The 27,992-nt window shown below is 51.2% G+C and overlaps 1 protein-coding gene and 1 non-coding gene across 3 annotated transcripts; one reads left to right on the plus strand and one right to left on the minus strand.

Annotated features, from left to right (window-relative positions):
- Window positions 1-25: 25 nt before the first annotated feature.
- On the minus strand, window positions 26-27,992 carry FAH (fumarylacetoacetate hydrolase). Of its 2 annotated transcripts, XM_043490319.1 has the most exons (14): window positions 27,799-27,984; window positions 23,914-24,024; window positions 22,054-22,175; window positions 21,495-21,544; window positions 15,722-15,812; window positions 13,435-13,532; window positions 13,291-13,343; window positions 11,216-11,315; window positions 9,811-9,941; window positions 7,375-7,450; window positions 6,897-6,943; window positions 5,391-5,492; window positions 4,437-4,554; window positions 26-278 (listed from the first exon to the last, which is right to left on the minus strand). In XM_043490319.1, the coding sequence occupies exons 1-14, from the start codon at window positions 27,877-27,879 to the stop codon at window positions 199-201; spliced, it is 1,260 nt and encodes a 419-aa protein (XP_043346254.1). In that variant the 5' UTR covers window positions 27,880-27,984; the 3' UTR covers window positions 26-198. The 2 variants fall into 2 exon arrangements, with proteins under 2 accessions (XP_043346254.1, XP_043346253.1); XM_043490318.1 differs by lacking the exon at window positions 4,437-4,554 and having other exon boundaries at window positions 27,799-27,992.
- TRNAW-CCA lies at window positions 17,994-18,066 on the plus strand. The gene has a single exon. It is a non-coding gene; the product is annotated as a tRNA-Trp (tRNA).

Raw genomic sequence — 27,992 nt, forward strand, 5'->3', positions numbered from 1 at the left:
AGAACAAACCAAGAACACAAGTAGGCATTGTGCACTCACAGCCGTGCCAGGCTCAGAGCGTGAAGACGGAGCACAGCGGCTTTATTATTGAATGAAGAACCAGGCCCGCAGCCGCAGTGGGGGCCCCTGGTCCCCCCCCCCAGGGAGGTGGAGGGGGCAGCGTGCCAGTCTGATGTTTCTGGGAGAGCAGAGAGGACCTCAGGCGGGCGAGAGGGCCGGCAGCACTTTCCCTGCACACTGGCCAAAGCCAATGCGGTACCCGTCCCCCTGGCAGTGCCCTGCAACAGAGAGAGGACAGGGGGTCAGCCACAGAGCCACCAAGCTCAGGGAACCAACGCCTAGGCAGCCACAGCACCGGTCAGCACACGGCTGGGCCTGGGGCAGAAAGGCACCATCAGGATGACAAATAGGTATATTTGACAGAAAACTACCCTCCCCAGGACCTGGGCAGAGTACCGAGATGGAACTCCAGGCCCATCCTACTGTCAAGGACCCCAGAAACTAGTGCAAGGGTGGAGCGATGGCTCTCCTGAGGTGAAGGAAGAGGCAGAGGTCAACTCTCCCTATGTGAGTCTGAGTTCAAATCCTAATTAGGTCTGCTAATTAGCTTGAGGCCAGGGTTCAAAGCCTGGTTCCTCCACCTACCTGGGTCTCCTGGGAACTCAGTTTCCTCATCTGTGAAATGGATCTATGACAGTACTCACTGAGCAAGACTATTACAAAGATGACGTGAGTTAATACACAGAGAAGTCCCAGAAGTGCCTGGCCCAAGGCAAATGCTCGGTGTCAGCTATTAGGAGAATTATAAGCTGGGGGCCCAGGGGCAGCTTGTTTAACCTCTGAGCTCAGCTACTCCCTTGTCTACAAATGGGAACAGCAATCCTTTCCTCTCGGGGTGGTGGGGATTTAATGACACACTTGGGTGAAGCCCCAGCATGACACTTCTCCCAGAGCAGATGTTTAACAAATTCAATCAATTCCAGAAAGGCAGACAGCAGGAGGCCCTTGTGCCTGTACCTGAGAAGGATCCGTTCAGCAGGAGCTGTCCAACTAATATGAGTCAGAGTAGGAAAGTCTATGAGGTGCTGGGAGAGCAGTGTGGAGGAGACAGGAGAAGAGACAAGGGAACTTGCTGCTGATGGGAACCCCACCTGAGTGGGGATTTGATGGGTGGGTAGGAGTTTGCCGGGAGGGGGACAATGAAAATGGCGTGCTCAACAGAGGGAATAGCATGAGACCCAAGGCAGCCTTGGGAGATGGGTCAAGGACGTCCCCAAAAAGCCGTCCCAGTGAGCCCGGGCAGAGTCAACCCAGCCATCTGTGGCTCAGCCCCGCTGACCCAGCCTGTCTCCTCCCACCTGCCCCCTCCTGCCTGGCCAGCCGCCTCATTCTCCCTGCGTGGACTACTCTGACTGCTGGCCTTCTCTGGGAAAGTGGCCAAGTGGACCCAACAGCAACACCCCCAAACCTGCCCCTCACCATCCCTGGCATCCCCAAGGACATCCTGGCCACCCCAGCACTGATCCCTAACACTCAGGGTCACCTTTGGTCCAGAGCAACATCCTTGCCTATTTTGTTGCTCGGTTTCATTATTTTTCCATCAGTCACTTTTGAATCTCGATGCTCAGAAGTATTCGTGTCCCCAGGTGGGAAAAAAGTCTATTAAAGCAAAACCTGGCAGAAATGCATCAATCATCTATCAAGACAAGTCACGCCAAGAGGATTTAAGAGCCTTCTTCCTGGAGAGCTGCAAACACTGATGGAGTGTCTTTCTCCTCCCCACCCCCAAAGCTGGGCTCTCTGTCAATCACATGGCTCCTTCCTGCCCTGGGCACAACAGCACCAACCCTCCCAGCAAACGGCACTGCCTCCTTCCTTAAGCACAGATGCACAATGACATCTCGGTAAGAGAGCCAACCACTTCCTCCCCATCTTATAGCTGGAGGGCAGATGCCTGAACAGGGTTTCTGAACCTTAGTGACTAGGGACAGTTTGATCTGGATGGATGATTCTCGAGACAGGCTGTCCTGTGCACTTGGGATGTCTACCAGCATCCCTGGCTGCCCTTCAGAGTCGGCCGAAACTGGCTCCAAATGATGCCAAATGTCCCCCAAAGACCATGGCCCTGAGGATGGAAGTGATGCTCTGCACCCAGAACCGTCTTTCTGGGTCCCCAGGCTGCTGCTCTCCAGGCCAGGGAGGAGAAGCTGGGGGCAGGTGTATCCAGGAAGGGACAAGGGGCCCAGAGAGGCCAGAGAAGTGAGGAAAGTCTACACCCAAGTCAGAGCGTGTCACCGAGACCTGTGCAGAGCAGGAAGGCAGCTCCCCGGCCTCACTGAGTTAGGTTCCATCAACTGTGGACATGGAAGGGAAAAGTGTGCTCATCTCCTCTGGGATGTCAGCCTGGTTGTGCTGGTCTCACTGGCTTTTTCCTGGAAACTGACCCTCTGTCTGGGACTTCCCTGGTGGCCCAGATGGTAAAGAATCCACCTGCAATGCAGGAGACCTGGGTTTGATCCCTGGGTTGAGAAGATCCCTTGGAGAAGGAAATGGCAACCCACTCTAGTATTCTTGCCTGGAGAATCCCATGGACAGAGGAGCCTGGTGGGCTACAGTCCAAGGGGCTGGATATGACTGAGTGACTAAGCACAGCATAGACCCTCTGCCTGCTCCCCACTGCATCCCAATGGGAACGAGTGTCCACAGTGACAGCTCAGTTTTCCAGCTTCCCAAAATGCCCCACCTGCCAAAGTATAATTTTTATTCTTGTTCCTGGGACTTCCATCCACCTATCTCCATTTTCCTCTTCTCTTTTTAAAATTTTTTAAAAATTTTATTTATTTATTTTTGGCTGCACTGGATCTTTGCTGCTGCATGAGGGCTTTCTCTAGTTGTGGGGAGCAGGGGCTACTCTCTAGTTGGGGTGCCAGGGCGTCTCATTGCAGGGGCTTCTCTTTTGTGGAGTACAGAGTACCGAAATTAGAGAGTAGCTCCAGTTCGCAGAAACTAGAGAAAGCTCGTGCACAGCAGCAAAGACCCAGTGCAGTCATTAAAATATATAAATGAATAAAATTTTAGAAATAATATGCGCTTTTTATTTTAAAAAAAAAAGAAGGGGTCAGGATGCTGGGCCTTCTCAAGAGTGGGTTCTGGAAAAAAACATCAATAATGATGAGGACAGTGATGACAACTGTTGCCAATTTTAAGTGCTCACAAAGTAACGCGTGCCTTGTGAGGCTCTTTAGATGTTATCAAAGGGGTGAAGAATCAGGGTTCTGAAAACAAGCTACCTGGATGGGAAATCTCTTTCCTGACCTACTGGTTGCAAGATCCGAGGCAAGTCATTTACCCACTGCTGGGCCTTTGTTTTCACGTCTGTAAAATGGTGTTGCAGTAGTGGTGGAGCATGACCCCAGATGTGCGGGCCCTGAGCCTCCCTGGTTCACCATCAGAACCCCAGCAGGACCCACAGCCCCTGCCCCTGAGGGATTAAACTGGGTTGTCTCATCCTTACAACCATGCTGTGAGACTAGGCACTGTATCCTTAGCTCCATTTTAAAGATGAGGAAACTGAGTCTCAGAAAGATTCAATAACCTGAGGAAGGTCCCAGGGCCACTGGGGATGTGGGAGTCCAACCTAAATCTGTGTGACTCTGACCACGGTGGCGCCTTCCTCTCCAGCAATATTAAATGATAGGCATAACGGCCCCTCAAGGGGTAAGGGTGCCTGAACCTGCTTGGACTGTGCATGCTCATATGCTCAGTCATGTCCAACTCTTTTGTGACCCCATGGACTGTAGTCCTCCAGGCTCCTCTCTCCATGGGGATTCTCCAGGCAAGAATACTGGTGTGGGTTGCCATGCTCTCCTCCAGGGCATCTTCCCAACCAAGGGATCGAACCTGCATCTCTTACATCTCCTGCATTAGCAGGCAGGTTCTTCACTACTAACGCCACCTGGGAAGCCCCTCAGAATGGGCTGCTAGAAATCTTGTCAGTAACTCAGTTAGGTAATAGGCACAGGGTCTCTGCACTGCAAAGTTCAGAATGTGAAACCTGCCATGATTGTATCATGGGAGGAGGGAGACCAAGGAGCTGGACTTCCCTAGTCTTTTCGCTCCAGGAAGACTCTCATTTAAAGTTCGCGGCAGGGACTTCCATGTGGACCAGTGGTTAAGACTTTGTACTTTCACTGCAGGGGACACAGGTTTGAGTCCTGGTCGGGGAACTAAGATTCCACATGCCACACAGCTTGGCTAAAACATTAAAAGTAAATAAAGCCAGTCCCTGGCAGGCAGGGCTGGGGTGAAGGCCAGAACAAGCAGACACAAGAGCCGGGAAGGCCGGAGTGGGGACAGCTGGGACAGATGACTTCCCGGCCAGACGGCGAGGACGGCAAGGAGGAGATGCCGTCCGTGGGCCTGGCGCCCTCCCTCACCTGTCATGATGACTTCATCCCCATCCAGCAGGAACTTCCTGGTCTGGCCGTTCCCCAGCTCTACGGCCTTTGTGCCCCTCCACGACAGCTCCAGCATGCAGCCGAAGCTCTCTGGCTCCTTCACAGCAGGAAGGGGAAGAAGTTGTCATGGGCATTTACATCACAGTATTTACATCATGGTGTTTACATCACGGTATTTACAGCACGGTATTTATAGCACGGTGGGCGGGTCGGATCTGGTGCAGACAGTGGTTAGCAAGGCGAGGGGTAGGAGTGAGGCCTGGGAAGGACCAAGGGACCCCACAGCCCTCAGAGACCCTGCCTTGGTGGGAATCACCCTGGAAATGTCCTCAAACCTGGGCACCCTACGTGCCCTGCTCACTTCATTCAGGACTTGGGGGTTGGGGGGATGCTGGACCAACCTGCCCAGGCCCATCCTGCCAGGCCCCTGCCCACTCTGGAGGCTGGGGCTTACCCAGATGCCGTTATGCCTGCCCCCCCCCCCCCCCCCGCCCCGCCATTCCTCGCTAGGAAGATCCATCAAAAAGAGCCTAAGGTCTGGACCTTGCAGGAAGTGGCTAGTCCATGTACCAACCAAAGTCATCACCAAAGGTTCATGGTGGGGGCGGTTAGCAGTGGGGCCATCTCATCCTGGAAGGATGTGCTGTGAGGTGGTGACAACCAGATACAACAGTGGCCCCCTGTGTCATTCTTACTCCCCCCCCGCCCCCGCCCAGTAGACAGAGGCAGCCTCTCACCCCTATCCCGATCTCTTCTGCATTTGAAAAAGGAGCCCTTCTGCACCCAGAGATAGATGAAGCTATGAGGTGGACAGGGTCGTAAGATAGGCCTGCTCAGGCTGGACCCCCCTCTCGAGGGAGAACCCTCCAGTCTGTACAGGGAATAGGGATGCTCCATGCAGGCAGCTCCCAGGGGAAGCAATCACATACTCACCGGCCCGCTGATGGTTCCAGAAGCCAAGAGGTCGCCCGGCTGCAGGTTGCAGCCATTGACAGAGTGGTGGGTGAGCTGCTGTAGCATCGTCCAGTACATGTACTGTGGGCGAGGACACAGAGATGGGGACGGACAGGACCGGCTTCTCCCGAGCTGCCCGGAGCAGCCAGCCCCACTCACAGCAGCCCGCCCCGGGCTCTCTCCCAGTCCCAGGAGCAAGGACAAACTGGCCTCCTGCACTTACCCTGTGACCTACTCCAGTTCTCTCCCCGGCCCTTCACCAGCTAGAGCCCCAGCTCCTCAGCTCCTTCTAGCCCGACCCTAACCCACCTTCTCCAAGAAGCACTCCTGGAGTTGCAAACCTCACTGCTCAGACCCTCAGTGTGCAGCATGCTCAGGAGTCCATGATCCCACTTTGTCCTGCAATCACCCCAGAGTCCTAAGTTGACAGGGTCTAGGTCCTTACTGTAGCAGAAGTGTCTCATGAGCAAAGACCTCAGGCCTTGGAATAGACACTGGACAACAGCGCTGAACAACTCAAACAGGACCTCAGAGCAGCCCGAGGGATGAGGGAGCACTGAGGGAGGTCAGGCCTGGTGGGAAGGGACCAAGGACCACGGCCCGCCGAGCATCTCGGGGGCTGCACTCCTGTGCCACAAATCCACAGCTCCTCAGGTCTGCCCCTCCTGAAGCTACACATCCAGGCAAAGGAAACCTCAGAAATGGATTCTTGCACAAAAGCCCCCTCAAGCGGGCCCCCTCATTCCTTCTTAGCAGCCAAAGGAGCCCAGAATACAGTTAAATTAAGAGGGAAACTAGAAGAAACAGGAATACATTGAATCAGAGGATGTTCAAATGGTCAACAAGCATATGACAGCATGCCCAGCTGCATTCATCCTTGTCGTTGTTGTTCAGTCGCTCAGTCATGTCTGATTCTTTGCGACCCCAGGGACTGCAGCACACCAAGGCTTCCCTGTCCTTCACCATCTCCTGGGGTTTGCTCAGACTCATGTGCTTTGAGTCGGTGATGCCATCCAACCATCTCATCCTCTGCCGCTCCCTTCTCCTCCTGCCCTCGGTCTTTCCCAGCATTCATCTTTAGGGAGATGCAAAGTGAAATCACAATCCCCAGAACAGCTGAAATGAAAATGCCAGTGGCTCGCCTGTTGACCAGGATGTGGAGCAGCCGAAATGCTCAGATGCTGCTTGTGGTGAGTGCAAATTGTAACAAGCCCTTTGGAAAAGTGTCTGGAAGGACACCTTAGCCAAGTATGGATATACACCCTCTATGACCCAGCACTTCTATCCCTGGATATCCAGACATATGCACATTCATGCACCCAGAGACATGGACTAGACTTCACAGTAGCTCTACCAAAAAATGGAAACAACCCACCACGTGCTGACCCGTCACCACATCCCAACATGGATGCTTTTCTCCTGGTCCTGCCGGGAAGAAAGGTCTCCCTCAGCTCCAAAAGCAGTCTGCCCAGCCTCAAAGCTTACCTTAAAATTAGACCGGCATATGGTAGCTGCTTGGCTCATTCCTTCTCCTATTGGGAAGACAAGTAACATTGACAAGAAGACTTAATTCCATTTATCAAGGAGAGGGGAATCCCACCTTGTAAGGGGAACTGTTTTGTGGCTTAGGCTTTCCATTGTCTAATATGACTCTGCCTAAAGAGTCTATGAACCAATAAGCTCAGAGGGTATGGTCTCAGAGCTGGGGGACTTCCACAGAAAAGTCAATACCATCATTATCCCATTTGCCAGATGACAAACTAGACAGATTTAGTAACAGACAGACTCAGTAACATGCCCAAAGTCCCAGAGCTGGTCAGGGACAGAACCAAGACTTGAACTTCAGCTGTAGCCTGCAAAGCTGGGCTCTCTCACTACTGATCCATTGGCCTTTAACTCAGCCCAGCCGAGCAGCCTCAGGGGTCCACCCAGCTGGACACAGCCTCCGATCCCAGGGCAGTACCTTTCAGGGCAACAGAGAGGTTGATGTCGAATGTGTAGGGCTGGTCATGGCAGAGATACGGCAGGGGCTTGGGGTCCTGTGAGGGCAGAGGAACATAGAGGGGCTGGGTTGGCTGGCCGAGCTGGCCAGGCTGGCCCCACAACAGGGCAGCTGGCCAGGAGGACCGGGAAGAAGGGGCGTCCCCTCTTTCCAGGACAGTGGTGTGTCCCTGGACCCGGGGGGTGAGGGTGGCAGAGGGCAGGGTGGTCAACAAAGGGTGCACAGCCCCCTAGTGCTCCTGGACTCAGTGATACAGGCCACTCTGACAGCCAGGCCAGAAGGTCTGTACTTTGTCCAAAAGCAGTGTCTTCCCCAAGAGCCATCTGTGACTCCTTAGTGATCCCTGAGCTAATGTGGGGTGACTTTATTTTCATGATTATGTGTTTCTTTTCATGATTGACTTGGTGGCTAGTGACATGGATAGGGACCTAGAAGTTCCTTTTCTAAATATACTATGTTTTCAAATGGAAGCTGCTTTAAAGAAAAGCATTCAGCCTGCATCCTTTGTAGATGCTTGCATACATTTATATCTAAGACAATTCTGTGGCTATTTTTGTAGTGTATGGATTTACTCATTTTTAGCACTACTTGGGTTGTAACCATGAAATCTCAATATAAAGAACCCTTGTTGTTGTTTAATTGCTAAGTCATGACCAACTCTTTTGCAACCCCATGGACTGTGGCCCACCAGGCTCCTCCGTCCATGGGATTTCCCAGGTAAGAATACTGGAATGGGTTGCCATTTCCTTCTCCAGGGGATCTTCCTAACCCAGGGATCGAACCCACATCTCCTGCATTGGCGGAGAGATTCACCGCTGAGCCACCAGGGAAGCTCAAAGAACCATTGTAGGGATGGGAAAATAAAAAGAAAGAAAAAGAAAAGCATTCAGTAAATCATCATTCAAAAGTGGCAAGAATCCTGAAGGTTGCACTTCAACAGTATTTGGGAAGGACTGGTACATAAGGAGATAGAGCCCAAAGGTCTTCGGTCAGGGTGAGCAGTGCCTGTGAGCAAAGAGCTGGACCAGGGATAAAGCCTGGAGGGGACAAGCCAGGGATGTGACTGCGGGCCAGGCAGTCCTCGGAGAGTAGGACTCACCGAGGAGGGAGGAGAGAAGTCTCAGAGACTGAACATGATGGGGAGGGAGATGGTGGCAGGAGCAGTGGAGGAGGGAGTAGGGGGTCCTGCCAGAGAGCCCAAGGAGCCTCACGAGGAACTGGTCTGCAGGGAAAGACTCCCAGTGTTTCAGTACAGCTCCACGAGAAGACAGCAGGCTGAGACATGTCCAGGGAGCCACATGTGAGGTGGGGGCAGAGGCCATGAGTGAGCAAGGTCAGATATTCAGGGGAGCAGGACCGGGATTGGGGGAAGAGCAAGGCTGAGGGCTCAGCCCAGGCTGCCCCCACGTGGAGGATAGAGTCCACTGGAGCATTGCAGGAGACACAGGAGGACTGAGACTGGTCACGTGCTAGGAGCCAGGGGCAGAGTGTCTAGGAACAGTAGGGGGCTGCCAAAAGGTCAAAAGGAGATCAAACCAGTCCATCCTAAAGGAAATCAACCCTGGGAATATTCACTGGAAGGACTGATGCCAAAGCTGAAGCTCCAACACTTTGGCCATCTGATGCAGAGAATTGACTCATTGAAAAAGACCCTGATGCTGGGAAGGATTGAAGGCAGGAGGAGAAGGAGCGACAGAGGATGAGATGGTTGACAGCATCACTGACTCAATGGACATGAGTTTGAGCAAACTCCAGAAGATGATGAAGGACAGGGAAGTCTGGTGTGCTGCAGTCCATGGGGTCACAGAGTCGGACACAACTGAGCGACTGGACAACAGCAAAGAGGTCCATATTGAAGAGGGCACAAGGCCATAGCGTCAGTCAAGGTCAAGTGCACTTTGGTGGAGGTCACTGGGGGTGATGGGATGGAGGCAGCAGCAGACTGTGACAGCCTGAGGAGTGAGGACCAAGATCGGGAGTCCGGCCAGGACATGGTACAGGGACCAGGACACCCTGTGGTCTGACTCCACACTGCAGTCTGCCAGTTGGCCTCCAGGGGGCGCCAAACAGAACACAGCTTGGCGACCCGGGAGGTTGTGCAATGTGGTGATACTGGAAGGGACCCCTTCTCCTGCCAGCTAGCCAGTTTCTGTGGATTCAGAGGATTCTAAAGGTTACAAAACTCCATGTTTTTTCCCAGAACTGTGCAAGGAACAGGGAAAACGCAAGGCAGAATGACTGGCACCATGCTTGCCTAGAGGTCCCTGCAGTCAAGACCTCCAGCACGTGGGCATGCTGGGGACACAGAGCTCACCCTCCAGACCCTCTCCAAGCTGGATGGCAGAGATGGGAGGCAGAGGGGCCCGCGTGTGGGACTTCTCCCGGAGGGCATCTTACCTGATCCGGGTTGGGCAGAGCAAAGGGCATGAGGGCATCCATGGGCACCACCCATGGAGAGATGGTGGTTCCAAAACTCTTCCCGAGGAACGGCCCGAGGGGGACGTACTCCCATTTCTGGATGTCTCGAGCTACAGGAGAAGGGACAAGCAGGGCTGACAGAAGCTGACAGGGCCACCAGCCAAGTCTCCCCTCTCCCCTTGACGAAGGAGCAAACGCTCAGCTCAGCCTTGCCCCACCCCTGGGGCTCCAACCCCAACAAACTGGTTGCCCCAGGACCAAGGACAGAGGTCCTCTGAGGTCACCGTGGCAGGCTGCAGCCAAGAGCGAGATGACCAAAGGGCAGGAAAAAGAAAAGTACTCTTTCAGTACCAGGAGGGAGAGAGACATATTTGTCACAAGAGAGGAATTCAAGGCCAAGAAGAGTCTGCAAACAAATCTTGTTACTTCCTCAAAAATTTAGCACCCCAGGCCCAAAATCCTGTGGTTTATCCATTGTTTACAAATTTCTTATTTGTTTGTAAAAAGGTATAAAAGCTGCCTGCTTTGTTCACTTCCTTAATTCTCTTCTGTGCACTCCTGTATTTACAAATTATATTTGCTTTTCTGCTGTTTAAATGAAAGGGGGGAGCAGGCAGGATATTTCCCCATGAAGGGTCTGGAATCTCAACCTCATAGTTTCTGGGATACCTGGCACCAGTTTCCCCCTACATAAGGCAGAGGGGTTGAGACGAACTCAGAAATGGAGCTGTTTGGTTTGAAATCTTAGCTCAGCAACCAGCTGAAATCACTCTGTGCCTCATTCCTCACTCCTGTAAAATGGGAATAGTAATATTATCATTGGGCTTCCCAGGTGGCACTAGTGGTAAAGAACCTGCCTGCTAATGCAGCAGACATAGGAGACGTAGATTCAATCCCTGGGTTGGGAAGATCCCTTGGAGAAGGGCACGGCAACCCATTCCAGTATTCTTGCCTGGAGAATCCCATGGAGGAGCCTGGCAGGCTACAGTCCACTGGGTCTCAAGAGTCGGACATGACTTAGCGACTAAACAACAACAGTATTATCAGTGCCCAGTTGGGATCTGGCAGGAGAGTCCACAGGAGGAGTTCAGCCCTGGGGCCTGGCACAAAATTGCTCAAACATATTAGCCATGTCCCTCTGTTCAACTTACAAGAACAATGGAGCTCAGAGAGGTAAAGTGACTGGCCAAGAGCTCAGAGCCGAGATGTCTGTTGGATACCCAGGCTTGTGCTCTCAACCACTGACCACCTGCTGCCTCTGACCACACCAGACCCGGGAGACTACCCTGGCTTCTGCAAAAAGCGTCCCAAACACCCAGCCTTCCCCCAGACCCAAGAGTGCACAGGATGCTCAATACCAGGATGCCCGACTCCCCATAATTACCACTCCAGTCGTTCATAAGGACCATTCCAAAAATATGCTCGTGGGCCTTGGAAATGGGGATTGGCTCTCCGAGTTTGTTCCCAGGGCCTACAAAGAAAGCCTGACATGGGAAAGCTGATGAGAATCTGGCTCTGATCTGCTGCCCTAGGGCACTTGCCTGGAAGGCAAAGGTCAGGCATTTCCAAACCCTGGCTGATACCTGGACTGCTCCGTACAAATCCACCCTATTTCTACATCATGAGCTGTACCTGAGTTGACAGACAGCCACCCTGGGGCCATGGTGAGCAGCAGCGGGCCAGTGCCCATCCCAGACCCCTGCACACCGTCCCTGATCACCACGGCAGCCCTCTTCACCTCCTTCAGCCCACACCTCTGCCCTTTCCCAAACTGCATTTTCAGATCTGACAGCTACACAAGGCTTGTGAAAAGTGAAAATACCAGGGTTTGTATTCACGTCATAAAAAATCAGAAGGCTGACTCCATGATGTGGCAAAGAGAGCCCGTGGGGGAATACTCCACCCCCTAACCATCATACAATTTCAAGTGGATGAGAGATCTAAATTTTTGCAGAGTAAGGTTCTAACAAGTACTAGAAAAAAAACACGCCCCAAATCTTCAAATTCTTCAGGCGGGGAGAGTCTAAGATGACATAAAAGGAAATGCTATAAAGGAAGTGATTGATGTGTTTGACTTTATAAAACTGTAACATTTCTGCATAAAGAAAGACAACAAATAAAATCAAAATGATACCACACTGGGAGAACATATTTGCAATGTATTACAGTGAAGGGTTAATTTCTATTAAATACAAAAGTGTATTAGTCGCTCAGTCGTTTCCGACCCTGCGACCCCACAGTCTATAGCCCATCAGGCTCCCTTGTCCATGGGGTTCTACAGGTAAGAATAGTGAAATGGATAACCATTCCCTTCTCCGAGGGATCTTCCCAACCCAGGGATCGAACCCACATCTCTTATACCTCCTGCACTAGCAGGCGGGTTCTTGTCCATCTGAGCCACCGGGGAAGCCCTTAAATACAAAACAGACTTTCAAATTAATAAGAGAGCACTGTGCAGAAAACTGGCAGAGAGTAGCCAAGAATATCTGTGAAAGGAAAGCATCGTTAACACAACAGGAAAAAAGAGAGTGTCTAGACATCACTGGGGGAAAATGTTGGGGAAATAACTACCAGAAGTGCACAGAATCAAATATGACGTTTGCAAGACCCAAGTCCATTATATTCGTTCTGTGATGGTGTTTAAACATTGCACATTTTTCATCAAGATTATAAAAAGAAAGGTGCCATCTTATAGAGAATTTCACCACCATCGTCAAGATGATCTGTGCTCCCTACCCACCCATACACCATTTCTTCACACTCTTGACTTTCCATTTACCTTCTGCCCACCCCCTGACAGGAACCAACATAGGTAAAGCATCTGCCTGCAAAGTCCTCCATACTCCCAGAGAGAAGACCCTGGTCCCATTTAAACTGGGGCTCTGTGCCCTGCTCTGGGGCATCTGGCTTGGGGAGACCTTCTCTTAGGGGCCATGTGGCAGCCTCACAAAGGCAGTGAGAGGCAGAGGGCTGGCTCGGCACACCCTCCTGGGACTAGTGACTATTTGTCTCCCCTGGATGGAATCCAAAGATATCACCAGGCAGGACCGGAAATACAGGGAGATCCAGCCTGCCTCCAATCAACCTAGATGCTCACAGTCCAGCCAGGGGACCCCAAAGTGCATACCAGGGGACCCGCACCAGGAGCCACTCCGAGGACCACCTAAACCTGAGACTCAAATTTTCTGCCACCCTGTGTGTGTCTTCAGGTGACCCCTCAAAACCTCTCCAATTACTGATTTGGAGGTTACAAATGAACTGTCAGTGAACTTAAACATACAGAATCAGTGAGTAATGAGGCTGGACGGTACTTCCGATGGCCAGGTGGGGACCCAGAACTGCCATCAACATGGTTGAGATGAGGGAATGGGCTATTGTCCAGGGCGGCCACTGGGAGAGCCCTCCTGCCCTAGTGTGTATACAGACCCCACGCCAGTAAAACACCGAGACAGGGCTTACCATCTCCAACTCGAAGTCCAGGAGTTTGCAGGCACCATAAACGGGAGGCTTAGCTGGAATAACAGGAGAGAGAGAGGTTAGTGGGTGCCAGGCGTGTGGGGACAAGGAGCGGAGCCTGAAGGCCTGGACACTGGGGGCACTTACAGTCGTCGGGTCGCATCTGCCCCAGGGGCCTGCGGATCGGGGTGCCAGACACCACCACGGAGGACGCGCGCCCGTGGTAGCCCACCGGCAGGTGCAGCCTGAGGAAGGAAGGCGAGAGGAAGCCTTGATGCTGTTACATGTACAGATGAAATTTCAAAGTGTTTTCAGATGAAACAAAAGGGAGTCAACATATACATACATGAGCTTCCCTGGTGGCTCAGATGGTAAAGAATGTGGGTGATCTGGGAAGATCCCCTAGATCCCCTGGAGAAGGGAATGACTACCTGCTCCAGTATTCTTGCCTGGAGAATCCCTTGGACAGAGCAGCTTGGTGGGCTACGGTCCACAGGGTCACAGTGAGTCTGACACAGCTGAAGCAACTTAGCACGCAGGCACATATATAAAATAGATAAGTAATAAGGACCTAGGGCTTCCCAGGTGGCACAGTGGTAAAGAATACATCTGCCAATGCAGGAGATGCAAGAGATGCAGGTTCAATCCCTGGGTTGGAGCAGAAAATGGCAACCCACTCCAGTATTCTTGCCTGAGAAATCCCATGGGCAGAGGAGCCTGGTGGGCTACAGTCCATGGGGTGGCAAAGAGTCGGACATGACTGAGTGACTAAATTTCAAAATGCTTTCAAAATAAAAATGAAAGTGAGTCAACACATACATGGTTCAAATATCGAAAAGAACTCCCAAATGTCCAGAAACAAATAAATGGATGAGCAAGAATGTGGTCTCGATAGACAATGGAATATTTTCTGTTGTTGTTATTCAGTCTGTCAGGCTTCCCTGTCCTTCACCATCTCCTGGATTTTGTTCAAACTCATGTCCATTGAGTCAATGATGCCATTCAACTATCTCATCCTCTGTCATCCCCTTCTCCTGCCTTCAATCTTTCTCAGCATCAGGGTCTTTTCCAACGAGTCAGGTCTTCGCCTCAGGCAGCCATTGCTCAATATTAAAAAGAAAGGATTTCCTTGGTGGTCCAGGTGGTTAAGAAACTGCCTGACAATGCAGGAGACACAGGTTCAATCCCTCCTCCAGGAAGACACCACATGCCAGATACCAGATACCATGGGGCAACTAAGCCCATGCGCCCTAAGAGCCTGTGCTCCATAAGAAGAAGCCACCGCAATGAGAAACCTGTATGTATGTAGGTATATGTATGTGTGTATGTGTGTATATGTATGAGTGTGCATGTATGTGTGTGAGGCCAAATAATAGCCCCTCCAAAGATATCCATGTCCAGCACAGGGAATTCTGCTCAGTGTTATGTGACAACCTGGATGAGAGGGGAGTTTGGGAAAGAATGGATACATGTGTATGTATGGCTGAGTCCCTTCACTGTCCACCTGAAACCATCACACCATTGTGAGTCAACTATACTCCAACACAAAAAGTTAAAAAAAAAAAAATCCAGGTCTTAACCTCTGAAAGCTGTGAATATCACCTTCTATAGTAAAAGAGACTTGCAGATGTGAAGTCAATGATCATGATATTATGGAGATTACTCTGAATTATCAGGTGGTCCCTACATGTAACCATGTGTGTGCATGTGTGTGTGTGTGTGACTGCTCAGTCATGAGCAGTAACTCTTTGCAACCCTTTGGACTACAGCCCGTCAGGCTCCTCTGTCCAGGGGATTTCCCAGGCAAGAATACTGGAGTGGGTTGCCATTTCCTACTCTAGGGGATCTTCCCAGCCCAGGGATTGAACCTGAGTCTCTCATGTCTCCTGCATTGGCAGGTGGGTTCTTTACCACTGAGCCACCTGGAAGGATCCTTATAAAGGGAAGAAGGTCAAAGGAGGAATTAGCACTGTTGCAGATGGAGCCTAGAGGCTGCAGTCATCTGAGGAAGGGGTCCCAAGCTAAGCAGTGCAAGCAGCCTCTGGAAGCCAGAATAGTCAAGGAAATGGATTCTTCCTCTAGAGCTTCCCAGAGGAACCAGCATTAGAATTCACCAATAGAACTGTAATTCACAGCTTACAAATCAAAGGAGCTGGAAGGATGTTGGTGACTCAGTATCTAATTTCAACCCATGTTGTCTAGATCAAAAGTCTCAAGGGACTGCCCCACGATTCCACAGCAGGTCCAGGGCTGAGTCGAGAGGAGAACCAGAAGCTGGGGGTCGCTGTTTCCAGGTATAGTGATGTCATGGCCCTTGTGGGCTTTCCTCCCTGGTTCCTTTAAACTGAGAGGACCTGGAAGCTCCCAGAACCACATGCTGCTGGACACAGAAATACATACTTGGAGCTCAGCCACACCAGGGTGCGGGACATACCAGTTTGGCATCAACGCATTCTCCTTGCCCCTGAACATGACCCCGACATTGGTGGCATGATGCCGAGAGGAATAGAAGTCCGTGTAGTCGCCTGCAGGGGAAAGGACGGAGATGCTATCAGCGACCTGGATGCTGAAGGATGGGGAAGGGCCGCTTCCAAGGGTCAGGGTTGGGCAGTTGAGCCAGGAAGACTAGCCAGCAGGCGCTGGAGGCACATGCCCGGCAACACTGGCACATCCAAAAGCTATTTACACCACTGAAAATTTGTTTTGAGAACTCCCAAGTGAAAAATCAGAAACAAATTAGGGGATTTCCCTGGAGGTCCAGTGGTTAAGACTTCGAGCTTCCCACTGCAGGGGCACAGGTTCGATCCCTGGTCCGTGAACTAAAATCCTATATGCCGCACTTCATGGCCTAATAATAATAAATAAATAAAGGGTATCAAAAATAGTTCCAAGTTAATAATAAAAAATAAGTTCTTAAATTTGTAAAGATAATAATAAAAATAAAAGTGATTTCCTGAAACAAACAATGAAATTTGTGAATGAATAGCTGATACCCCTCCCACCCACCAACTCCGATTACCAGGCCTTTGTTCAAGCTGTGACTACCCCTGGGTGGACTGGCATCTTCCTTGTGTCTGTGTGTCCAGACCCTGGCAGCTCAGTTTAGGCCCCACCCCCTAGACCATGAAGCCACACCCACTCTCCCTAGCTGGACCGCCCCTCCTCCAAGTCCACTCAGCATCCAAGCCAGCACTTCTTCTGGCCGGAGGGCTCCATGTCCCACTTGTGCCCTGGTCCTGAGTGTGTAGGTCTTATCCCTCTGCAAAACTGAAGCCATTTCAGAGCAGCCCCGCCCAGGCCTCATTTTGTCTGGGCTACAGTCTATTGGAGCCGCTGGGCTACAGTCTATTGGAGCCGCAAAGAGTCGGACATGACTGAGCAACTAACACACACATAGTGCCAAGAACAAGGTCTCAGTGGGGCCTGATGATGAAGACTGGAACAGACTAGGTGGATTGCATGCTATAGGCACAGGTTCCCATAAGACAGGGAACTGCTCAAATATGCAGAAATAGTTTGCCTGTTTATCCTCCACAACCTCTCTTCCAAAAAAAATATATTACTAGTAGGTAAATAAAAAGTTGGACAGAGCCAGTACCAACAGCCTAGACTAGAAAAGGCAGTGGTGAAGGATGCGTGCTTAGTGTCTGCTCAGTCACTCAGTTGTGTCTGACTCCTTTACAACCCCATGGACGGTAGCCCGCCAGGCTCCTCTGTCCATGGGATTTTCCAGGAAAGAATATTGGAGTGGGTTGTCATTTCCTCCTCCAGGAGATCTTCCTGACCCAGGGATCGATCCCAGGTCTCCTGAGTCTCCTGCATTGCAGGCGGATCCTTTATGCTGACCCACCTGATGAAGGATGAGAAGAGAGAAAAGTCTACGAGGGTCCGTTAGAGCAGGGGCATCCTGAGCTTTCATGGCTGCTTTCCATCTTCAGTCCCAAAGCCCAGACAGAACAGCTGACATATTTGTTAGAAACATAAATCCATAACAAGAAGGCACCACTGGCCAACTGGAAATCATAAGGGATTCCTGAAAGCCAAGCAGTGAGCCAAAATCCAGCAGGCCCCCAGGAGAGCATGGGAAGGCAGAGGGAGGGGCTGAAGAGAGTGCAGGGGATTGAGTCCCTGCTGGCCATCCCCATCTTTACCCAGCTTCACCCAAGCAGCCAATAGCAGGAGACTGTGCCTGGGCTAAGGGGTGGGTCCGGGGAGCTGAGGTAATGCCTCCAGAGACTACTGCACTAGGCAGAAGCAGGGCAGTCTCCCCACAACCATGAAACAAAACCAGAGCTCCCCATCAGAAGTAGACCATGCCCCTTTCCTTGGGGCTGGTTATAGGAAAAGCTGCATTCACCAGCACCTTACAGAGGAGAGTTTCCTACACAAATAAAGATAAGCACAAGGGACTTCCCTGGTGGTCCAGTGGTTAAGAATTTGCCTTCCAATGCAGAGGATGTGGGTTCAATCCCTGGTCAAAGAACTAAGATCTCACATGCTACAGGGCAACTAAGCCTGCATGTTGCAAAGACCCAGTGCAACCCCAAAAAAGATGAGTATAAAAAAACCCAGAATCACCAAACATCCAGAAGAATCCTCACCATGAGAGAGATACTAATTCAACTCACAAAAGAAATGAAAGAGAGGAAGCAGGATTAATAGAGACGCCAGAAGGAGACTGAAAAAGAAGCATCCTTTAGGGGACCTCCCTGGTGGTCCAGTGGTTAAGACTCCATGCTTCCAATGCAGGGGGCGCAGGTTTGATCCCTGGCCAGGGAACTAAGATTCCATATGCCTTATGGCGGGGCAGGAAAAAAAAAAAAGAAGAAGAAGAATCCTTTAATATAGCTAATAAAAAAGGATGTCGCATCCATAAATCAAGAAGGGGTCTTTGGGGGACTTCCCTGGCAGTCCAGTGGTTAAGACTCTGTGCTTCCAATGCAGGGGGTGTACTGGGTGCTGGTTCAAACCCTAGTCAGGGAACTAAGATCCCACATGTGTAGCCAAAAAAATAATAAAAAGAATTTTTTAAAGAAGAGGTCTTTGGGGGAAAAAAATAATCTGGGATCTTAAAAATGAAAAGTGGCTGGATTGTGCCCACCTCAGAGTCAGGGAGGGGGTCCTGGGCTCCTGCCTGTCCTCCTCCCTCCTTGGGGAAGCCTGGCTGGGTTCCTGTCATTTGTTGCTGGACATGTGGAACCCTCTTGCATGATGGAAAGCATGTAAGACATAGAAAATCACTTACAGAGAAACAAAACTCCACGTTATAGCTCTTCTCTTAGTAACAGAAACATGGAAACAAGTGTCTTTTATTTCATAAAATCATAGGTCTCAGGGCCAGAAGGAACCTGCTTTAAAACGATGCCTTCAGGTAGATCATTCTATTGTCATTTCATAGATGAGCAAGGCCCACACAGTAGACAACATGCCCAAACCTACCTGTGAATTCTGATTCTGCTGTTTCTTGGCTACGTGTGGCCTTGAGAAAGTCCCTTTGATGCTTTAGAATTCAGTTTCTCCATTGGGAGTAATAATGCCAATCACAGGCATAAAAATGCAGTAAAGGAAATAATACGTCTATATAATGTGTCTTATCCCAGTGCTTGGCACAACGCTGTTCTTGCTGTGCTGTCACATCCAACTCTTTGCAGCCCCATGGACTACAGCGCACCAGGCTCCTCTGTCCATGAGATTCTCCAGGCAAGAAGACTGGAGTGGGTTGCCATTTCCTTCTCCAGGGGATCTTCCCAACCCAGGCAGAGTCTTTACCACTGAGCCATCAGGGAAGCCCATGCCTGGCACACAGCAGGCCCCAAATAAAATCCCTTCCCTTACCCCACTGGGGGTCACTGCTGCCATGGTTATTCCACTTTCAATTTCTCCTTTGAGAGAATCCAGGCAGACTCAAAGACTGAATCTTTTTTTAAATCATAATCTTTCCAAAAAATTATAAAAAACTTGTGTGAGACACACTATAAAGTGTAGTAGAAGTGTATGTTGCTCCAGCATTTACTTGAGAACAACACGCTGCTGAATTTTGCAATAAGACCTGCCCAGGTAGGAGCCCAGGGTAGAACCAGCACACTATTTCAGAGCATTCCTGCCAAAGAAAATTAACAGCTTCTACTTCCTTGTTTGTTTTCAGTATCTATACACAAAGTCCATTTCATGGTCACTTAAAAAGGATTGGAAAAGATGGTGTCCAGGCCAGGCTATAAGACAGTGACAGAGGAAGAACCCCAGCCACTCACCCACTCACCCCACACCCCAGCCGGTGGTGCTTGCAGCCCAGTTGAGTGGGCAGGACCTCCTGTTCCAAAAAGCTAAAAATAATATGGGGGACAATGTCATGTACTGGATACCAGTGATACACTTAAAAATCATGCAGATGGTAAATGTTGTGTAATGTGTATTTTATCACAATTTTTAAAACATTTTTAAAAGACCTCCTAGACTACAAAACTGAGTGGTTTGTTTCATGTGTGTGTGTGCCACATGGCATGTGAGATTCTAGTTCCCTGACCAGGGATCGAACCCGTGCCCCCTGCATTGGAAGCATCGAGTCTAAAGCACTGAACGACCTGGGAAGTCTCTGATTTTCATTTAATAAAAGAATACACGTTATGAAAAAATAATATGAGGGAAAGAATAATGAGGGGGAATACCAGCTGAGAGAGACACAGTAGACCTGCATATTGTGTAATGTTATTTATATGAAATCACTTGGTGAGGTAAAACTGGGGACAGGCCATGGTTGCCTGGAGTGAGAGCAGGGACTGACTACAGACGCTTTGTGCTGACTGAGTGTTTTCCAATGTGATGGTGGGAGTGACTACACGGCGGTATATATTGTCTAAAACTCATTAAACTGCACACTGACAATGGGAGAACTGTGGGCTGTGTAAATCATACCTCAGGAAAGCTGCTGCAAAGGTGGAGCATTTAGAAAGAAGTCAAAGGGAAGAACCAAGAGAAAGGACATGAAGGGGGAATGGGAGGAGAAGCGGGGAGCCCGGGGGTGATGATTAGAAGGGAAACGATTCCATTCTCACTATACTTGGGTTTGAGCTATGAGCTTCTGAGCACAACATCCCAACTGCCTTTCATCCTCAAACCCTTAGATGAGGGGCAATAAATATACTGAACCTGTGTGTGCCTGTCTTCTGGAAGATTATCCTCAAGGCAGGCCTTGGGGTGCTGCTCCAGGACGTGGCCCATAGAAACAGGGGCAGAGGCAGAAGTCACATCTTCCCAGAAGCACTGGCAGGACCAACTGGCCTCTCAGCGCCCAGGAGCCCAGGCTGACTCAGCAGGCAGGCGCCGCCCCGCCCACCTCCCCCTCCACCTGGGCTGGTGGACAAGCAGGAAGGGCTCAGCCTGCCTGATCGTAACTCTCTGCTTTGGGCCAAGAGGGTTTGGACAACTGCAACTTTATGTGTGTGTGTGTGCGTGTGTAGGAATTCTCCAGAATGGCTCAATGGGTAAAGAATCTGCCTGCAGTGCAGGAGATGCGGGTTTGATCACTGGGTCAGGAAGATCCCCTGGAAGAGGAATTGGTAACCCACTCCAGTATTCTGACCTGGAGAATTCCACAGACAGAGGAGCCTGGGGGGCTACAACCCAAGGGTCGCAAAGAGTCGGACATGACTAAGTATCAGCAGCAGCAGCAGCATCATATATATCTATATATAATTTATTTGGCTGTGTCTGGTCTTACGGCTTGTGGGACCTAGTTCCCTGATCAGGGATGGAACCTGGGCCCCCTGCATTGGGAGTGTGGAGTCCTAGCCACTGGACCCCCAGGAAAGTCCTTGGACAACTGCAACTTTCAGAGTGAAACTCCAATCAGACATCCAACCCACGGCTCAACCTGGGGCCCTCCAGGACCCTCCAGCCTCTCTCCTCAAAGCTGCTGACTCGTGGACTGCGCTCTGGGCACCCCCACCACAGCCCTCTGGGAAAGGAAGTGAGTTCCTGCACACACAGGGAGCCAGGGAGCCAGCTACAAATCTAAGCAGTGAGCAACTACCCTCGGCGAAAGTGCTGGCCTTTAGAGACGCCTGGGTCAAGGCTGGGCCTGGGTCCCTGATGGGGAGGCATTGACAGCCCCAGAGCCCCTTCTCTGTGACCTTCCCCACAGGAAGCAGGGACAGGGCCCTGGGCAGGCAGCTGCTCCACGCACATCCTGTTAAAGAGACTAGACTCACCTATGGCGGCTGGAAGATACATCGTAGCGGAAGCCTGGGATGTGAACGCACTGAAACACCAAAGAAGGGGCTTCAGGGTCAAGCATGCAGCAAAGCGGGGTCCCTGCTCTGATCATCCACAGGCTCAGCCTGGATCATCCCCCACATCCTGCTCATGATCTGCGGTGAGCACTTCCAGGCAGGCCTGGTGCCTCACCAGGATGGACGTCCACCCACTAAAGGCAAGGTGCCTCCCTCCTGCTTCTATGTTCCACTCTAGGAAATGAACCAAATTACCCCTAGTTTGGAGACCAGACAAGCACACGAATGATGCTGATGAGGAATAGTTGAGTGAAAAGGTGGGGGGGCTGGCATGGGAGGGGTGCCAGACATGGCCTGGACACCCCAGTCCAGCAAGAGAGGTAATCCCCACTGGCCCAGAGCCCTCCAACCAAAATGTACCCCAGATGAGGCCAAAGCAGCCGGGCCATGACTCAGAATGTCCCTGATGACCACACTGTCCCCCTCTGCCCAGGCAGACCTCCTCGTCCCTGCCCACCAAGGTCCACGGACTCCTCACCGCTGCCGAAGCTCCACGTCATCTCTGAGCCTGGCTTGGCTGGCAGACAGCAGGTTCTGTAAGAATGCTCTCGCCTCCTTCCAGGCAGCCTGACCCAGGCCCATGAAGCTGTTGAGAGTTGGCTAGGACCAAGATGGGGAGGAAGAAAAGGAGATCACCTGTGGGAAAGCCCCTTCCACTACCCCTCCTGTTGACAGGAGCCAGCCTAGCAGGTCTCTGGGGCCCCTGTCACTTATCTCCAGTTCATTCAAACCCTCAGGACTGTAGTTCTTAGTTCCATCATTTGTTCATCAAGTGGAGGAGATGTGTCATTGCTCCTATTGGGTTTTCATCCCCACATGGCCTTATAGGCAATTGGCCAAGCCCAAGAGCTGCCTTCTGGGATGGCTGCCCTTTTAAGCTTGGCCCAGCCTGCAATGAAAATGGCTCGTTCCTCCAGCGGAGGCCTTCAGTCTGCAGGGGTCTTGCACCAACCCCCTTCACATGAGCTAAGAAAAGGTTTCTGAGCCACTGAGGTGCGGCCTAAAAAGCACTTGTGGATTTTCAAGGCCAGAGTTCCAGTCCTGGCTCCAATCCTTGCAGCCATGTGACCTGGGAGAATTGTGTCTTGTTTCAAATTAGACCCTCATCAAATCTAATGAGGATGCCATTCCTATGCCAGAGGGTCATTGTGAGCATTGAATGAGAGGTATGTGTAAAACTCCTGATGCATAGGGAGGTACTCAATAAATATCACCTTCCTTCCGTGGAAGGAGAGGATGCACATCAAAGCACTTAGACAGGGACTTCCCTGGTGTTCCAGTGGCTAAGATTCTGCACTTCCAGTGCAGGGGGACTGAGTGTGATCCCTGGTCAGAGAACTAGATCCCACATGCTGCCAAGACTCTACATGAAGCAGCAAAGATACCCCGTGCTGCAACTAAGACCTGTGCAAATAAGTAAATAAATATTTTTTTTTAAAAAAAGCATTTGACCATTCACAGGGGAGTACATTCACATCCATTGCCCATGTACGTGTCCTTCAGGCTGACTTCTAAAGTGGTGGCAACAAAGAGGGCACTTGGGGCCAGCTGTCCATTCCTCCTAGGCTGTATTTAAACCTAGAGAGTGGAGCTCCTGGCTTCCTCCCTCAGAGGGCCCAGCACCAGCCTGGAACAAGCAGAGACTCAAGCGTCTTAAAATGAGGAAATTAACCAGTTGTTGGAGAGCTTCATGTCAGAGACAACTGGGGAGGGCCCAGGCCTGTGGAGAGACTGACAGTCATCTCACCTCAGAACTCACCCTACAGGTTACCAAGGCTGTCTCCTGCCAGCCTGTCTGTCTCATAACAACCTCAAACTTATCCAAGGAGTCTACCTGCAATGCAGGAGACCCAGGTTTGATCCCTGGGCCAGTAAGATCCCGTAGAGGAGGGCATGGCAACCAACTCCAGTATTCTTGCCTGGAGAATCCCATGGACAAAGGAGCCTGGCTAGCTATAGTCTATGGGATTGAAAAGAGTTGGATACAACTGAATGATTGACTATCCAAGGAAAATCCCTGAGATCTCAAGGCACCACCGCTGTCGGAAATGCAAGGCAGGGACTTCTCTGGTGGTCCAAGACTGCGCACTCCCAATACAGGGGGCCTGGATTCGATCTCTGGTCAGGGAACTAGATCCCCATTATGCAACAAAGATCCTGCCTGCCACAACTAAGACCTGGCACAGCTAAATAGATTTTTAAAAAGAAAAGAAATGGAAGGTAAAGAGCATTTTCTTTTTTGTTGTTGTTTGTTTTGTTTTTTGAAGAGCATTTCCTTAGTGGCATTTGCAACAAATGGCCACTGAGATCCAGGGCAAGCCACATCCCAATGTTCTACCTTATCGAAGACATCCTGGTGTCCGGAGAGGATCGGCCCAGTGAAGAGGTGCTTGATGACACTGAGGTCCAGGATCTGGTCCCCAATGGCCACACCAATCCTTGGTCTTGGCTGGAAGGAAGATGGCATGGTCAGCACTGGGAGCAGTTGGCCGGGCAGGGCTCACTTACCCAGCAAGTCTGTCTATCTAAGAGCCCAAGGGCCCTGCTTTATAGATGGCCCTCTGTGGAGAGGAAGGGCTTCCCAGGTGGCTCAGTGGGTAAAGAATCTGCTTGCAATGTAGCAGATGCAGAAGATTCAGGTTCTATTGCCGGGTCAGGAAGATCCCCTGGAGGAGGGCATGGCAACCCACTCCAGTATTCTTGCCTGGAGAATCCCATGAACAGAGAAGCCTGGGGGGCTCAATGCATGGGGCTGCAAAGAGTCCAACACAACTGAAACAACTATGCATGCATGTACACTGTGGAGAGGGGCTGAGGAATCGGATCCTTAGCACCATACCCCAGCTGCTTTTGCCTCTCAGAGGGCTGAAATTGATCCTGTCATCTCTGTCTGGGCAAAGCCTGGCACCATCTCTGCCTTGAGGACACAAAGAGGAAAGAATCTGTTTCCTGCATAATCCAAGCCCCTTATCCAGGCAAAGTCCTCAGCAAAGTTTCTCAGGTGTCACTTAAATGCCTCTGGTGACAGAGAGCTCACCACCTCACCAGGCAACTGGATTATATCTTAGGTTAAACCTAGGCCTTCTCTTGGGGGCAATTCCTCTGCACAGCAGAGCAGAGAGTGTCACAGGCACAGAGGAGGGTCAGGGGCTTGGGTTAATGTACTCTGTTATGGCTCAGTCAGAGCAGAGTTCAGGTCATGAGGGGGCAGGAAGCCAGACTGTTCAGAATATTCAAGGGAAGTTCCTTTCTGCACCATTAGAGCCTTTAAGCCTGAGTGTGAAGATGTCTCAAGTATTTGTCAAAGCCTGGCCTTTGTTCCCAAGGTGCTGAACTTGGTTTATCAATGAGGAATCCAAGAGGGACTTCCCTGGTGGTCCAATGGTTAAGAATCTACCTTGCAATGCAGGGGGCACAGGTTCAATCCCTAGACAGGGAACTAGGATCCCTCGTGCCATGGAGCATCTAAGCCCACAAGCCACAAATACTGAGCCCACATGCCAGTGTGCAGCAACTAAAGATCTTGAATGACACAATGAAGATCCTACGAGCCACAACTAAGATCTGACACAGCCAAATAAATAAATAGAAAGTATTTGACTCTTGGTAAAGCTTTAAAAAAACAAACAAACAAAGAAGGAACCTGAGACCATGTCTGAAGACTCAATCAGCTGGGCTTGTCCTGAGTTGACCTTCCAGTTCTCCTGAACTACCAGCTTTGCCATCTCAGGTCCAGTGAGTTTAAGAGGTAGGGCTACCAACTGGCTTTATCTCCACTGGCTGCTTATTCTGGGGGACTAAGAGAAGATGGTTACCTCTCCACGCACATCAGCCCCTGGGACAGGTGTAGACCAGAGCCACACCCTCACCCGGCCCTGAGGCCCCAGGCCACCCGGGAGGAGGCTGCCTGGAGAACCAAGTGCCTCATTTCCAGCTCCACTGCTAGCTCCCTGGGCCTCAGGCTCCCTGGACAATGAGCTGGGCCACCTGGACCCCTGGGGGATGCTCGCTAAGGGGATGTGCAGGTGGACCCTTGAGCCATTTCTCTGACCCTGGCGCCCACAATCTGCTGGAGGAAGAAGGGAGCTGAGGCCACTAGCAGCAGCCAAGACCTAATCATAATCATAAGCTTGCTTCCTCAACTGCAAGTAAAGGTGAGAAGCAGCTTGTGTGTTCCAACCCTCACCTAGGACTCGAGATAGCAAGTCCCTCCATTAATTGTTGGGACTTCTCTTTTTTTATGGCAGTATACTTGCTCTATGATTTTGTTTAGCTTCTGCTATACAGCAAAGTGAATCAGCCATATGTACATATATCCCCATCCCACCCCTCTAAGTCATCACAGAGCACCAAGCTGAGCTTCCTATGCTATACAACAGCTTTCCACTAGTAGTGTACATATGTCAAGAATACTGGAGTGGGTTGCCATTTCCTTCTCCAGGGGATATTCCCAACCAAGGGATCAAACCCACGCCTCTTACATCTCCTGCATTGGTTGGCAGGTTCTTTACCACTAGTGCCACCTGGGAACCCTTGTTCACTACTGTTCCACCCAAATGATGCACGGCTGGTATCTGGCATGGAGGAGAGGGAGGACTCTGCCTTGGCGACCAGACCAGTCTGGAGAGATGGTCACCACCTCTGGAATGTCCAGCGCCTGCAGCCAGAGCTTCGACACAGCCAGTTCCACTTGAAGGGCCTCAGCCTTTTGGAATGCCAAGGGAGCCAACTCACAACCCACAGCATTCTTTTTAGAAGGCAGTGAACCTCTGTACAGTGGCTGTCCTTGCACAGTCTAATATGAAAACAGCTGGGGCATGGAGTCTGCAAGCTACTGGCCACACTCTAAGGAGCATTCATTCTAGAGTTCTCTGGGATAGCAAGTCAGAGCACGCCCCCTGCCTCTTGCAAACGCTTCTGCCTAAGCGATTTATCCTCCAGATTTGCCCCCTGAGGAAAAGTGCGGACCCTTGGCTGAGAGCAGAATGTTAGAGGAGTGCAGGGGGTGGGGGGAGGAGGGGCGGCGCTGGCCAGTAGAGTGTGCTTGGCCAACACAGGTTAAGGTTTAACATGCCTCTGGCCCTTCAGGGGATTGTTAACCTTTGGCATCCTTGCGACATCTGGTCAGGCTTGGCAGTTGTGAAACCACACGCTGACTCCTAGATCCAAGCATTTGCTGCACATGGGGACAAGGATCAGTCATGGGGGCAGGAAACCACTTTCCAGAAGGTGCTAACTGCCACAAGCTCCATTTAGCAGACGGTTCCTGAACACTGCTGGGCACAAGCAGGTTTGGGAGTTCAAGGCTTCTCAGAGATAATCAGGAGCTTACCATGAAAGTTGGGAGCAGAAAGCTAAGCCAAAAATGCCATGAATGAATCCAAGGGAATCTGCTTTCCCCACCCACAGAACTTCTTATATGTTTGTTGATAAACCCCACAGCTTTCAAGATTTCTTTCTGCCCATCAGACTACACTTACTAAGTGAAATTTCATTTCCCTACCCCCAAAGGGCTTCTGATCAGCAAGGGAATGCCAGGGAGCTCAAGAAGCTGAAAGAAGGCCAGTTGGAGGTAAAGAAATTAACTTCTAGGATCCCAGGCCTCTGATGTGAATGAACTCATCCCTTTGAGTTACTAAGTATACCGGGTCAATGAATATTTCTAAGGCGAGGGGCTAACATGGAGGATGAACAACCGGCCATAATGTGGTGTCTCCAGCGAAGGAAAGAGCGAAATGACTTCGGAGTAGGCAGTATGACTGCGCTTCAACTTCTCTGTAATAATAATATTTAATATAACTTGCTCTGCTTGCCTGAGAGGGAGAGCCATGCTTCGTTTCATTTTGCATTTAATTTTCGTGCAAATGTGCAGAAACAGGCTGACGGTTTCAACAACTCACATCTGGAAAGCTACCAGGAGGGATCTGAACCAACAGCAGGAGGGATCCTAACCAACCTTCACCCTCGGCGAGCAGCCCCAGCCTCCAGCCCCCTCCCAAGGCACTCCCAGAAGGGGAGGCACCGCTCATGGGGCCCCAACGACCCCGGGGGTCTTCGCGAGGGGCGACGAGCAGGGAAATGACGGGCCCCACATCCAGCTCGGTCGGGTGCCGGCAAGAGGGGGCAAGCTGGACTGAGGCCAGGGGCGGGGCAGGAGGGTGGGGGTCCCGGGCGGAGGGTACTCCCTCCCTCCCCGCGCCCGGAAGCGCGCGCTGCAGCTCACGTTGCCTCTGGTGGAGAAGACGCCGTAGGGCAGGTTGTGAATGGGGAAGTCAGAATCCTCGGCCACCGGGACGAAAGACATGCTGGCGAGCACGGAACAGGGAGGCAGGGTGCGCGCGGCCTGCGGGACAGGACTCGCAGAGATGGGCAGGCTGGGCCACGCCCCCTGCGGATTCCGCCCCCTCAGACCCCCCG

The sequence above is a fragment of the Cervus canadensis genome, chromosome 17 (assembly GCF_019320065.1).
Source record: "Cervus canadensis isolate Bull #8, Minnesota chromosome 17, ASM1932006v1, whole genome shotgun sequence".
Taxonomy (NCBI): Eukaryota; Metazoa; Chordata; class Mammalia; order Artiodactyla; family Cervidae; genus Cervus; species Cervus canadensis.